Here is a 15,229-nt window from a genome sequence, read left to right on the forward strand (position 1 = left end):
AACAACAAGTGCTCATCAATTTATTCATCCCTAATCTTGAGACTATCCATTCAGCTGCCTCTGCCGCTTCCCTTCAATTGCCCTATCCCATTAAACCAAACTTCCTATAAGATTTCCTCCTTAACTCACATCTTTCTCCAGTTTCTCCAATCTTCCCTTATCAGGATAGCAGAGTAAAGGTCATTACCTTCTGAAAGTGAAATAGCAGAATCTGTTCATAGCAGAAAAAGGGTCAGCATTGTCTCAAAACAAAAACATGAAAGCAAGATGCAGACTGGCACTTAGGGCGAAAAAGTTCAAAATGGAAGAGAGAGTTCGTGGTCTGAAGTTGTTGAACTCGATGCTCAGTCCAGAAGGCTGTAAAGTTCTGAATCGAAAGATGAGACGCTGTTTCTCCAGCTTGTGTTGAGCTTCACTGGAACATTGTAACAGGCCAAGGACAGAAATGTGAGCATGAAAAGCAAGTTGATGAATTGAAATGGCAAACAACAGGAAGGTCAGGGTCATGCTTGTAGGCTGAGTGAAGGTGTTCTGCAAAGCGGTCACCCAGTCAGTATTTCCTAAGAAGCCATATTGAACTCGAAACTTTAACTTTGTTTCTCTCTCCACAGATGTTGCCAGACCTGCTTGGTTTTTCCAGCATTTTCTGTTTTTGTTTCAAATTTCCAGTGTCCGCAGTATTTTGCTTTCATTTGATGACTGTTCGTTGCCTTCATGTTAATTGAAGCTGTTAATGGTTCCCCTTCAAATCTGCCATCACCAATCTCCTCAAATCTGCTTTCCTTGCAAACTTTTGCACCATCTACAATCTCCTTTTCCCCACCACATCAATCCGTGCCCATCTTCACTGGAACTCCACGTTTCAATCCCTCTAATCAGGTTTCCCCCATTACCACTGTACTGAGATTGCTCTTAGCAAAATGAGATCCTGCGAGACTGTGACTATGGCAAATGATCCCCCCCTTGTCGTCCTTGATCAGCCACAGCATCATTCTCCAATGCCTATCCTTCAGCTACGTTCATGACTGCATTCATGTGCTTTCATTCTCATCTATACAATTGTAGCTCCTGCAGCATTACAAGATGTAACAAGATGGATGAATTGATAGCACAAATAGAAATGAGTATGATATGATAGCCATTTCAAAGACATAGTTGCAAAGTGATCACTGCTGGGATCTGAATATTCAAGAGTATTTGACATTTTGAAATGACAAGTAGAAAAGAAAGGGAGATGGGGTAGCTCTGTTAATAAAGGATGAGATCAGTGCAGTAGTGAGAAATGATCTTAATTTGGAGGATCAGTTTGGGTGGAGCTAAGGAATAACAAAGGAAATCACTGGTGGGAGTAGTTTATAGACAATAGCTACGCTGTAGGGTGGAGTTTAACTCTAGCAATAATGGGGGCTTATAAGAAACGTACCAATAATTGTGGGAGATTTTAATCTTGATTATAGATTGGACAAATCAAATTGTAGCAAAGGTAGTCTGGAGGATGAGTTCATGGAATTTATTTGGGTCAGTTTCTTAAAGCAATACATTCTGGAACCAACCAGTGAATAGACTGTTTTAGACCTAGTAATTTGTAATGAGACAGAATGAATTAATCTCATAGTAAAGGATCCTCTAGGTAAGAGTGATAACATGGTAAAATTTCATAATCAGTTTGAGGATGAGAAATCTGGGTCTGAAGTTAGTGTCTTAAGCTTAAAGGCAATTACAAGAGAATGAAGAAGAGTTGGCTAGAGTGGAATGGAAAAAAATAGGCTATGAGGTAAGATGGTAGAGAAGCAGTGCCGATATTTAAGGAGAGGCTTTATAATTCTTGACTAAGTTATATTCCATTGAGAGATATTCTACAAGAAGAATGCACCATCGTGGCTAAGGATGGTATCAAATTGAAAGAAAAAATGTACAATTCTGCACAGATTAGTGGTAGGTCAGAAGATTGGGGAAATTTTAGAAACCAGCAAAGGTTAACTGAGGGAGAGAAATCAGAGTAAGAGAGAAAACTAGCAAGAAATGTAAAAATGGAAAGTAAAAGCTTCTACACGCAAAAAAAAGGAAGAGAGTAGCCAAAGCGAGTGTTGGTCCCTTAAAGGTGAGATTGGGGAATTAATAATGGGAAGCAAGGAAATAGCAGAGATTTTGAAGAAGTATTTTGTATCTACCTTCACAGAAGAAGACACAGAAAGACAGTAGAAAAGCAGGGGGTGAAAAGGAGGGAGAAACTCAAAACAATCACAACATTAGAGAAAAGGTACATAGAACCATAGGAAAATTACAACACAGAAAGAGGCCATTCAGCTTACAAGAAAGACTACTGAAACAAAAGGAATATGTTCAAACAAATTGCCAGGACCTTAGGGAACCTATGGTTCCTTATTGGCCGAGGCATTGCCATGGAAAAAACAATCAAAGTAGACTTGCCCAACCAATCAGCATCCTTTTGTTCATGGAGAATAAATTATTGTGATTTTGAAATTTGGTATTCTTTCATCTGTCCTGATGAGTGCAAGATGAAAAGCTTCGGCAACATGTTTCTATATTCCCGAGCTTTAAGATTTATGTTAATTGGCAAAAGAAGCAATGGAGACATGAGGAAAAAATTTCTCTCTCAGTGAGTGTGTGGGACCTAGAATACACTGCCTGGGAGTGTGATGGAGGCAGGTTTAATCAAAGCATTTAAGAGGGAACTGGATTATTATTTGAAAAAGAAGAATGTGCAGGGCTATGGAAAGAAGGCTAGGGAGTGGCATTAGATAAATAGCTCCTTTGGAGAGCCAGCGCAGACTCTACAGGCCGAATGGCTCCTTTCTGTACTGTAACTTATGATTCTAAGTCTGCACATTCCAAAACAGCGTTTAAAACTGCATGCTTCCCAGTCTTTTTGATAGCTTAAAAAGATTGAAGATGTGAATTTCTGTGGAACATATATCCCATGGTAATACAGAACTTGAATTATTTGTCTGTGAAAGGGGGAATAGAAGTTCTTTCTCTTTAATTAATTTTTTTAAATGTATATTTGTAGGTCCATTTACAGATGTTGTAACTACAAACCTCAAATTGAAAAACCCTGCAGATAAGAAGGTCTGCTTCAAAGTGAAGACTACAGCACCACGCCGGTATTGTGTACGGCCTAATAGTGGGATTATTGATCCTGGAACAACAGTTACTGTTTCTGGTAAGAAAGATGGCAAAGTCAGATGACCTTCAACAAATCTAAGAGCACTTGTTCATTTTTAACCAACGTGTAAGGAATTGTTTTCAGTTGTTAGAATTAGTTGAAAATTGTGGTGTTCTTGATTTAGAGTATGGAATACATTGACTACATTTGTTCATTAAAACTGCGTGCATCTAAATATCTGCTTGTAATTTGAGATTCATATCTGCACTGCTGAGTGTGGCAGTGTTCATAAATAAATGTATGATTATGTTCCTATGACTATTCAGTTAAACTGTAAATAGTAGTGGGTACTATACTAAAATAGATAGCAAATATCAGGCTTTTAATAAATTTGCAGACAGGTTTTCAATCAGAGTAGCTGGGGATCATCTGACGTTTTTGCTAGGGTCGGCTTGGATATTTTTAACTTGACTGCAAATAGTTGCAGTCTTTTGGTTGACATTGACTATACAATTTTTAACTAACAAATAAAGCAACTAAATTTTCATGCAGTTTTTGAGTTGCTTCACAGAGTTGAGGCTGAGAACATTCTTAAATTCTTTTTGGGTGCAACTGACAATGTTTGTGTTTTAAACTCAGGGATTTAGTTCAGTATTTTTATAGGATTTAGAGGATTAAGCACATTTATCCATATCATCCATCTCCCTGGCACCCTTTGAAGGTAATTGGTTCTTTTAGCTCAATAACTTGGTTGTTCAATTCCTTGGTTGCTCAATTCAATCTTTGGTTTATTTTGAACAACTAGTTGAGTAAGTAGTCCAGGGTGCCATGAATTCACCAGCAGAACAATCCAAATGTGATATACACTTGTTTCAATCCCTTACTTGTGCATCATAATTAAAACCAAGCCTTAATCTCTCATATTTGAGAGCCCATCTGTCAAATCACGTGCATTAAACATGCAAACTTCTGTTGCATTTGTGAATGTCATAATGGTTATGTTGGATTCTGATTGGTGCATGGACCCAAAAATAACGGAGATTTAGTGGCTATGATTTTGTGGTAAAAACATCAATGTTCACGATTCTTAGAGACTAAATCGGACAACAATTTCAAATGTGTACTTCAAATGAAAGACTGGAAATTGCTGTTCAAATTGTCCTGCTCCTCCAGAAGCTGTACAATAACAGTATCTTCCCAAAGACGCAGCATTAAAATGTATGGAAGGGCATTAATTTGTGGTGTTTACCCGCTAGATACCCTCAATCCATGTCAGAAATGTTTTGGCCTATCGTTCAAGTGTAAGTGAATTTTTAATGGTGTGATGAGTTTTAATTATTACTATGTAATTTCTATTCTAAGTGTAGTATCTCATTCTTTCAGACTTTAATCAGTGTTGGAGATTTTAAAATGTTTTTACTTTGACTCGTTTCTGTCTGTCTTTCTCTGTCAGTTCCATCTTTGTTTCCTCTTTATTTTGCTTTCTGTGTTTGATTTCAGTTTGCATTAAATATTGTAATTTACACTTCTTGGTTTAGGCTTTGCATGGTTCAGTGAGATTCTTCAGCGTGGTAAGGGTACGCAGATTGGCTTGATCTGATCGCACAGATCCCAGACAAAAACAGAATTACCTGGAAAAACTCAGCAGGTCTGGCAGCATCGGCGGAAAAGAAAAGAGTTGACGTTTTGCGTCCTCATGACCCTTCAACAGAACTGAATGAATCCAAGGAGAGGGGTGAACTATAAGCTAGTTTAAGGTCGGGGGGGGTAGGGGAGAGAAGTGGAGGGGGTGGTGTGGTTGTAGGGACAAGCAAGCAGTGATAGGAGCAGATAATCAAAAGATGTCACAGACAAAAGAACATAGAGGTGCTGAAGTTGGTGATATTATCTAAAAGAATGTGCTAATTAAGAATGGATGGTAGGGCACTCAAGGTACAGCTCTAGTGGGGGTGGGGAGGGCATAAAAGATTTAAAAATAATGGAAATAGGTGGGAAAAGAAAAATCTATATAAATTATTGGAAAAAACAAAAGGAAGGGGGAAGAAACAGAAAGGGGGTGGGGATGGAGGAGGGAGTTCAAGATCTAAAGTTGTTGAATTCAATATTCAGTCCGGAAGGCTGTGAAGTGCCTATTCGGAAGATGAGGTGCTGTTCCTCCAGTTTGCGTTGGGCTTCACTGGAACAATGCAACAAACCAAGGACAGACAAGTGGGCAAGGGAGCAGGGTGGAGTGTTAAAATGGCAAGCGACAGGGAGGTTTGGGTCATTCTTGCAGACAGACCGCAGGTGTTCTGCAAAGTGGTCGCCCAGTTTACGTTTGGTTTCTCCAATGTAGAGGAGACCGCATTGGGAGCAACGAATGCAGTAGACTAAGTTGGGGGAAATGCAAGTGAAATGCTGCTTCACTTGAAAGGAGTGTTTGGGCCCTTGGACGATGAGGAGAGAGGAAGTGAAGGGGCAGATGTTGCGTCTTTTGCGTGGGCGTGCGGAGGCTGGTGGGGTCCGCATTCGAAGGATCATCCTCCGCCATTTCCGCCAACTCCAGCATGATGCCACCACCAAACACATCTTCCCTTCAGCCCCCCGGCGGCATTCCGTAGGGATCGTTCCCTCCGGGACACCCTGGTCCATTCCTCCATCACCCCCTACTCCTCAACCCCCACCTATGGCACCTCCCCATGCCCACGCAAAAGATGCAACACCTGCCCCTTCATTTCCTCTCCCCTCACCGTCCAAGGGCCCAAACACTCCTTTTAAGTGAAGCAGCATTTCACTTGCATTTTCCCCAACTTAGTCTACTGCATTCGTTGCTCCCAATGCGGTCTTCTCTACATTGGAGAGACCAAACATAAACTGGGCGACCGCTTTGCAGAACACCTGCGGTCTGTCTGCAAGAATGACCCAAACCTCCTTGTCGCTTGCCATTTAAACACTCCACCCTGCTCTCTTGCCCACTTGTCTGTCCTTGGTTTGCTGCATTGTTCCAGTGAAGCCCAACGCAAACTGGAGGAACAGCACCTCATCTTCCGACTAGACACTTCACAGCCTTTCGGACTGAATATTGAATTCAACAACTTTAGATCTTGAACTCCCTCCTCCATCCCCACCCGCTTTTTGTTTCTTCCCCCTTCCTTTTGTTTTTTCCAATAATTTATATAGATTTTTCTTTTCCCATCTATTTCCATTATTTTTAAATCTTTTATGCCCCCCCCACCCCCACTAGAGCTGTACCTTGAGTGCCTTACCATGCATTCTTAATTAGCACATTCATTTAGATAATATCACCAACTTCAGCATCTCTGTGTTCTTTTGTCTGTGACATCTTTTGATTATCTGCTCCTATCACTGCTTGCTTGTCCCTACAACCACACCACACTCCTCCACTTCTCTCCCCCCCCCCCTCCCCCACCTTAAACTAGCTTATATTTCACCCCTCTCCTTGGATTCACCCAGTTCTGTTGAAGGGTCATGAGGACTTGAAACGTCAACTCTTTTCTTCTCAGCCGATGCTGCCAGACCTGCTGAGTTTTTCCAGGTAATTCTGTTTTTGTTTTGAATTTCCAGCATCCGTAGTTTTTTGTTTTTATCACACAGATCCCAGATCTTCTGTAGAGGATGCTGTGCTGTTCCAGATTTCTGATAACTGCAAGTTGCCGTGCATCAGCCCACAAGAAATCTGGATAAGTGTTGCGACCACAAAATCCATATCATTAAGTTGCATCACAGAATTTCCTTTGAAATATTCAATTTCCGAATCAAACTTAAAGAAAGGAAATAGATTTGCATTTATAAAGTTTCTTTCATGGCCACTGGAAGTCCCAAAGCGTTTTACAACCACAGAAGTACTTTTGATATGTAGTCATTGGTACAATGTAGGAAATGTAGCAGCTAATTTGCACACAGCAAACCTCCTCAAACAGCAATGTGGTAACGACCAGATTTTCTGTTGATTGAGGGATTAACACTGGCCAGGACACTGAGAATATTTCCCTTGCTCTTCTGTGATACAGTGCCAAGGAATCTTTTACATCCATCTGAGAAGGCAGACTGGTTCAAGATGTACCAAGTGGTCTGCCACATAAATCGGTGCCAGGGCCTTAACTTTTTACAATTTATATAAATGCCTTGGTTGAAGGGACCGAGGTATGGTTTCTAAATTTGCTGATGACACAAAGATAGGTAGGAAAGTAAGTTATGAAGAAGACATAAAGAGGCTGCAAAGGGACGTAGATATGATAAGTCATTGGGCAAAGATCTGACAAATTGAGTATAACGTGGCAAAATGTGAAATTGTCCCTTTTGGCGGTTAGAATAAAAAGGAAACATATTTCCTAAATGGTGAGAGATTGCAGAGCTCTGAGATGTAGAGGGATTTGGGTGTTGTAGTGCATAAATCACAAAAGGTTATGCAGGTGCAGCAAATAATTAGGAAAGCCAACAGAATGTTATCGTTTGTTGTGAGGAGAATTGAATACAGAAGTAGGGAGGTTATGCTTCAGTTGCACTGGGCATTGGTGAGACTGTGTTACAGCATTGGTCTCCCTATTTAAGGAAAGTAAACGCATTTGAAGCAGTTCAGTGGAGGTTTACCAGACTATATCTGGAATGTGCAGGTTGTCTTTTGAAGAAAGATTGGACAGACTAGGCTTGTATCGGCTAGAGTTTAGAAGTGTAAGAAGCGACTTGATTGAAGCATATAAGATCCTGAGGGGTCTTGACAGGATGGATGTGGAAAGGATGCTTTCCTGTTGTGGGAGAATAGAATGAAAGGCCATTAATCAAAAATTGCAAGTCACCCATTTAAGACAGAGACACAGTGTCTTTAAGTATTCTTAAGGCAGAGGTAGATAGATTCTTGATAAGCAAGGGGATGAAAGGCTATCGGGGGTAGGTGGGAATGTGGAGTTGAGGTTACAATCAGATCAGCCATAATCTTATTGAATGGTGGAGCAGGTTCCAGGGGCCGAGTGGCCTACTCCTGCTCCATGTTCGTTTGTTGTCTTGGGTTTGCGGCTGGGTTGAGGGGGGTGGTGTCATCTGAAAGAAAGCATCTATGACTTTGCAACACTTGCCCAATACTGCAATCCTGAAATGGGACTTGAACACACAAGGTTCTTACGCAGGTGACAATGTAACCAGCTGAGCCACAACTGACACTAATCCAACATTCTCTTGAAAGAACTGTTTGTTTTACTTCACAGCTTTCTTCCTGTACTGAAACTTTTCCTAAGACATATTGTCCAGGGACTGGTCACCTTCTGAATTAATATCCCAGTCACTTCGTTATCGTGTGTGGGTCTAGGTAGTGTTTTTTAATTCATTCATGGGATGTGGGTGCTCGCTGGCTAGGCCAGCATTTACTGCCCATCCCTAATTGCCCTTGAAAAGGTGGTGGCGAGCTACCTTCTTGAACTGCTGCAGTCCATGCATCCGCAAGGCTGAGGATTACATGGATAGCACGTTTAGAGAGTTGGTCACACCACAGCTAAGTAGTACAGAGGCAGAAAGGGAATGGGTGACTGGCAGAATACCTGAGAGGAACAGGCAGTTGGTGCAGGAATCCCCTGAGGCTATCTCACTTTCTAACCGCTATTCTATTTTGGCTACTGGTGAGCGAGATGGTTCCTCAGAGGACTATAGCAAGAGCCAAGTTCATTGTACCACGGGTGGCTTAGTTGCACAGAAGGGGAAGTAGAAGAGTGGAAGTGCTCCAGTGGTAGGCGATTCCATAGTTAAGAGAGTAGACAGGCATTTCTGTGGCAGTAGACGTGACTCCAGGATAGTATGTTGCTTCCCTGGCGCCATCAAGGATGTCACAGAGTGGCTGCAGGACGTTCTTTTGGAGGAGGGCGAGCAGCCAAGAGGCCTGATCCACCATGAAATCAGTGACATAGGTAGGAAAAGGTACAAGGTCCTGAAAACAGATTTTAAAGAATTATGGGAATTAAAAAGCAGGACCTCAAGAGCAGTAATCTCAGGATTACTCCCAGTGCCGTGTACCAGTGTGCATAAGAATAGGAAGATTGAGCAATTCAATATGTGGCTGGAGAAATGGAATAGGAGGGAGGGCTTTAGATTTCTGAGGCATTGGGATTGGTTCTGGGGCACGTGGGACCTGAAACAAGAAGGACAGGTTACACCTTAAAAAGGCTTGGACTAATGTTCTTGTGGGGAGGTTGGCTACTGCTGTTGGGGACACTTTAAACTAGATTGGCAGGGGGTTGAGAACCTGAGGGGATATTCAAAGTGCAGAGGAGAAAAACTGGCAGTGGGAAGTAGTGACAGATCAACTGATAGTGAGGATGTATCAGAGAGTAGTGTCAAGGTAGATGGAATACTTGGAGAGTTCGATGGAATTAGAGTAGGCAATAGTAAGTCATTAGATGGGGTCAGAAGAAAGGGGAAAATAAAAAATAAAGCCTAAATCAGGGCTAATGTGCATGTAAGTGAATGGATGAAGCGTGGTTAATAAGACTGGTGAACTGCAGGCAGAGGTTGACAAATGGAAATGTGATATTGCTATAACAGAGACCTAGCTCAAAGAAGGGCAGGTCTGGGTGTTAAATATTCCTGGGTGCAAAGTGTTTAGGAGAGACAGGAAAGGAAGATAAGTTCTATGTTCTGTGTTGAGTTCTGTGGAAGGGTCATGAGGACTCGAAACGTCAACTGTTTTCTTCTCCGCCGATCCTGCCAGACCTGCTGAGTTTTTCCAGGTAATTTTGTTTTTGTTAAGGAAGAAAAGTGTTGGGGAGGGGAAGAGAGTGGCAATATTGATTAAAGATGGCATTACAGTACTGGAGAGAGAGGATGTTCCAGAGGGGTCAAGGACGGAATCTCTCTGGCTAGAGGTAAGGAATGAAAAAAGTGCAATAACATTGGTGCCATATATAAATCACCAACTAGTGGAAGGGCTGTGGAGAAACAAATTTGCTAAGAAATTACAGAGAGGTGCAAGAATTATAGAGTACTCTTAATGGGGGACTTCAATTATCCAAATATAGACTGAGATAGGAATAGTACAAAGGGACAAGAGGAGCGAGAGTTCCTGGAATGTGTTCAAGATAATTTTCTGCAGCAGTATGTTTCCAATCCAGTGAGTGCTCTTGCACTTTCGGACATGCCGCTGGGGAATAAGTTGGCCTAAGTGGATCACATATCAGTGGGAGAGCCTCTAGGGGACAGTGACCATTGTATCAGAATGTTTAGGTTAATCATAGAAAAGGACAGGGAGCAATCCAGTGCAGGGATAATTAATTGGGGGAAAGCCAGCTTCAGTGCGATGCGAATGCACCTGAGTCAAGTGAGTTGGAATCAAATGTTGGCAGAAAAGATGGTGGCTGAACAATGGGCCATCTTCAAAGAAAAAATATTGCGGGCAACGTCAAGGCATATCCCCTTGAAGGGGAAAGGCAGGACAAATAAATCCAGAGAGCCTTGGATGACAAGAGAGATAGAGATGAAGATGAAAAGGAAGAAGTGCGCGTTAAGACAGATGACAGGTAGAAAATACAATGGAAAATCAGGCTGAATATAGAAGGACCAGAGGGGAAGTGAAGAAGCTATTAAGGAAAACAAGGAGAGAGCATGAAAAGAGGCTGGCAATGAACATAAAAGGGAATTCCAAGGCCTTCCATAAGCATGTAAATAATAAAAGGGTAGTTAAAGAAGGAGGAGGTTTGATTAGGGATAAAAAAGGGGACTTGCATGTGCAGGCAGGAGAAGTAGCAGAGGTGTTGAACAAGTACTTTGCAACTGTCTTTACAAAGGAAGATGGTGTTACCTAGGCTGGGATGAGAGAGGAGATAACTTGTACGCTAGATGAACTTACAATCAAGAGGAAGGTGGTGTTGGAAAGGCTATCTTCACTTAAAATAGCTAAGATACCAGGACCGGATGAGATGCATCCAAGGGTGCTGAGGGAAGTGAGAATGGAAATTGCAGACACTAGTGATAATCTTCCAGACTTCCTTAGACACAGGGGAGTTGCCAGAGGACTGGAGAATTGCAAATGTTATACCCTTGTTCAAAAAGGGATGCAAGGATAAAGCTGGCAACTACAGATCAGTCAGTTTAACCTCAGTGGTAGGAAAACTTCTGGAAGCTTTAGAATGAGATAAAATCAGTAGGCACTTAGACAAGTGCAGCATAATTAAGGAAAACCAGCATGGATTCATTATGGGGAGATCATGAAGGCATTTGATAGAGTGCCACACAACAGACTTGTGAGCAAAATTCTAGGTCATGGAATAAAAGGGAAAGTAGGCACTTGTATGAGAAATTGGCTGAGTGACAGGAAACTGTAGTAATAAATGGTTGATTTTCAGACTGGAGGAAGGCTTGTAGTGGAGTTCTCCCGGGGTCAGTATTGGGACCCTTGCTCGTCCTGATATATTAAACACCTAGACTGTGGTGTGCAGGGCATGATTTCAACATTTGCAGATGATACGAAGATTGGAAATGTCAATTGTGATAGGGATAGTCTTGATCTTCAAAAGGACATAGTTATGTTGGTGGAGTGGACAGACAAGTGGCAGATGAAGTTCAATGGAGAGAAGTGTGAGACGATTCATTTTGGCTGAAAAAATATTGAGAGATGGTATAAAATAAAGGGAGAGCCTCTAAAGGAGGTGCAGGAATAGAGGGACTTTGGTGTGTATGTACATAGTCATTGAAGATGGTAGGGCATGTTGAGAGAGCAGTTAACAAAGCATATGGTATCTTAGGCTTTATTAATAGAGGCATTGAGTACAAGAGTAAGGCGGTCATGTTGAACTTGTATAAGACACGAGTTAGGCTTCATCTGGAGTACTGTGTCCAGATATGGGCACCATACTTGAGGAAGGATGTGAAGGCTTTTGAGAGAGTACAGAGGAATTCGCAAGAACAACTTCAGTGGTAAAGAGCTGCACTTATGAGGATAAATTGGAGAAGCTAGGACTCTATTCCTTGGAGAAAAGAAGGCTGAGGGGAGATTTAATAGAGCTATTCAAGATCCTCAGGGGTATGGATAGGGTAACTAGTGAGAAACTGTTCTTACTCAAGAGAACATCAAAAACGGGAAAGCACAGATTCAAAATAATTGGCAAAAGGAGTAAATGTGATGTGAGGAAACATTTTTTCACCCAGAGGGTTTTGGAGTCTGGAACAAACTACCTGAAAGGGTGGTGGAGGCAGATTCGATCGAGGTATTCAAAAAGGAATTGGGATTGCTATCTGAAGAGAGAATGTACAAGGTTCTGGGTTAAGGCAGGGGAGTAGGACTAGGTGGAATGCTCGTTCAGCGAGTCATTGCAGACTCAATGGGCTAATTGGCTTCCTTCTGCACTGTAAAGATACTGTGATACTTTGATATGTGTTGTAAGTACACTCATAGTGCAGTTAGGGAATTCCAAGATTTTGACCCAGTGACATGAAGGAATAGCGATATATATCCAAGTCAGGATGGTAAGTGGCTTGGAGGGGATCTTCAGGTGATGGTGTTCCCCTGTGTCTGCTGCCCTTGTCCTTCTCGATGGTGGAGATTGTGGGTTTGGAAGGTGCTGTCTAAGGTGGCTTGGTGAGTTCCTGCAGTGCATCTTGTAGATGGTACACACTGTTGCCGCTGTGCGTCAGTGATGGAGGGAGTGAATGTTTGTAGATGGGTTGCCAATCAAATGGGTTGCTTTGTCCTGGATGGTGTCAAGCTTCTTGAGTGTTGTTGGAGCTGCACTCATCCAGGCAAGTGGAGAGCATTCCATCACACTCCTGACTTGTGCCTTGTAGATGGTGGACAGGCTTTGGGGAGTCAGGAGGTGAATTACTCGCTGCAGGAATACTAGCCTCTGAGCTGCTCTTGTAACCACAGTATTATGGTTAGTCCAGCTCAATTTCTGGTCAATGGTAACCCCAAGATGCTGATCGTGGGGGGATTCAGCGATGGCATTGCCATTGAATGTCACGGGGCGATGGTTAGATTCTCTCTTGTTGGAGTTGGTAATTGTCTGACACTTGAGTGGCATGCATGTTAACTGCCACTTGTCATCCCAATCCTGGATATTGTTCAGGTCTTGCTGCCTTTGGACATGGACTGCTTCAGTACCTGAGGAGTCGTGAATGATGCTGAACATTGTGCAATCATCATTGAACATCCCCACTTCTGACCTTATGATGGAAGGAAGGCCATTGATGAAGCAGCTGAACATGGTTAGGCCTAGAATTACTACCCTGAGGAACTCCTGCAGTGGTGTCCTGGAACTGAGATGATTGACCTCCAACAAACACAACCACCTTCCATTGTGCTAGGTATGACTCCAACCAGAGGGTTTTCCCCCAGATTCCCATTGACTCCAGTTTTGCCAAGGCTTCTTGATGCCACACTCAGTCAAATGCTGCCTTGATGTCAAGGGCAGTCACTCTCATCTCACTTCAGGATTTCAGCTCTTTGTGAATATTGAATATTGACCCGGTATTTTATCATGAGGAGCACTACAGGTAATCCAGATCATGTGTTTATCATGTGTTTTTCCATCAGAAGGCACTGAATAGCAACCAGAAGCAAAAACCTAAGCTGAATTATTTCTCTCCACTCGAGTCCAGATATACTGAGACTGAAGTTAGTTATCTCAGTGCATGGGAGATCAAACCCAATCATTCTGGTCTTTATGGTGTCATTTGAATGCTAGACCACCTTTTTTGTTTGAATTAATGATGGTGTTAAGTGGTCTGGAGATTATTATGGGCAAATGTAACTAACTAAGGCCATGGAACAACAGCATAGTCGTTATGTTGCAAGACAAGTAACTCATTGACCAGTAACTTAACTGGTCCAGCCAGATAAATGCCGTGGTTACAAGTGCAGGTTAGAGACTGGATGATCTGCAGTTAAGAATTCTCCTTACGGCCCAGTTCGTATCAACAAGAATAGGAATTTCAGCCCCTCTGGCCTACTCCACCATTCAGTTAGACTATGGTTGATCAAGATCTTAACTCCTTCCAGTTGCCTTGATTCTGTAATTCAGCCATGGCAAGGCACAAGTCAGGCGTGTAATTGAATGCTCCCACTTGCCTGGATGAGTGCAGCTCCAACAGCACTCAAGTTTGGCACCATCCAAGACAAAGCAGCCCACTTGCTTGGCACCCCATCCACCACCTTCAACATTCACTCCCTATATGGACCATCTATAAGATGCACTGCAGCATTTTGGGAAAGCTTCCAAATCTGCAGCCTATAAGAACAGGAGCAGTCGGCACATGGAAACAACACCATCTGCAAGTTTCCCTCAAAGTTGCAAACCACCCTGACTTGGAAATACATTGTTGTGCCTTCATTGTCACTAGGTCAATTTCTTGGAACTCTCTCAACAGCATTGTGGGTGAGCTTATAGAACACAAATTCCAGCAGTTCAAGAAGGTGGCTCACCACCATCTTAAAGCAATTAGGGATGAGTAATAAATGCTGGCCTTACTAGCAACGAATGCCCACATTGTATGAATGGGGAAAAAACTTCTCCAAGTTACTGAAGTCTGTTAAAAAAAATTTTAATTAGTTTTTTGGAGTAGTAATCATGTTGCTTCCACTGTAATTTGTATTGAGACCTGCATAAAAACTGAGCGCTGTAAATATATATGAGTTTAATAAAATTGGAAACCTGGAAATGACAGGCTTGCCAAATAGCTAATAGAAAAACAGAAAATGCTAGAGATACTCAGCAGGTCTGACAGCCTCTGTCAGAAAGAAACAGTTAACTTTTATGTTTGTGACCTTTCATCAAACAATTCAAAATTCAGATTGCTAGATTTTTGTTTGGCATGTCTGAGTTACGGAACCAGGACAACTGGAAGGAGTTAGGACCTTGATCAGCTGTAGCCTAATTGAATGGTGGAGTAGGCCTGAGGGGCTGAAATGCCTATTCTTGTTCCTCTGTTCCTATATTCGTGTTATTTCCTGGAATTAATGTTGGTTTAATCAATTATTGTTCAATTTTTCCTTGTGTTATGGAACAATTACTTAGTGAGTGGCTACTTATGATTAATATACTGTTGAAAAGGAATGTCAGCAAAAGTAATCTTTCTCTCCATTTTCCTTATCCTTAAGTTTTCTTATCCTTAATAAATGTGGGTATT

At 42.1% G+C, this 15,229-nt stretch overlaps 1 protein-coding gene across 1 annotated transcript in view; it reads left to right on the forward strand.

Moving 5' to 3' along the window:
- vapal (VAMP (vesicle-associated membrane protein)-associated protein A, like) overlaps positions 1–15,229 on the forward strand; it is a 110,535-nt gene that overhangs the window by 50,727 nt on the left and 44,579 nt on the right. The window contains exon 2 of the mRNA XM_041190008.1: positions 3,032–3,184. Coding sequence (XP_041045942.1) covers positions 3,032–3,184 — 153 coding nt within the window. The remainder of the gene's footprint in view (positions 1–3,031; positions 3,185–15,229) is intronic.

The sequence above is a fragment of the Carcharodon carcharias genome, chromosome 6 (genome assembly GCF_017639515.1).
Source record: "Carcharodon carcharias isolate sCarCar2 chromosome 6, sCarCar2.pri, whole genome shotgun sequence".
Lineage (NCBI taxonomy): Eukaryota > Metazoa > Chordata > Chondrichthyes > Lamniformes > Lamnidae > Carcharodon > Carcharodon carcharias.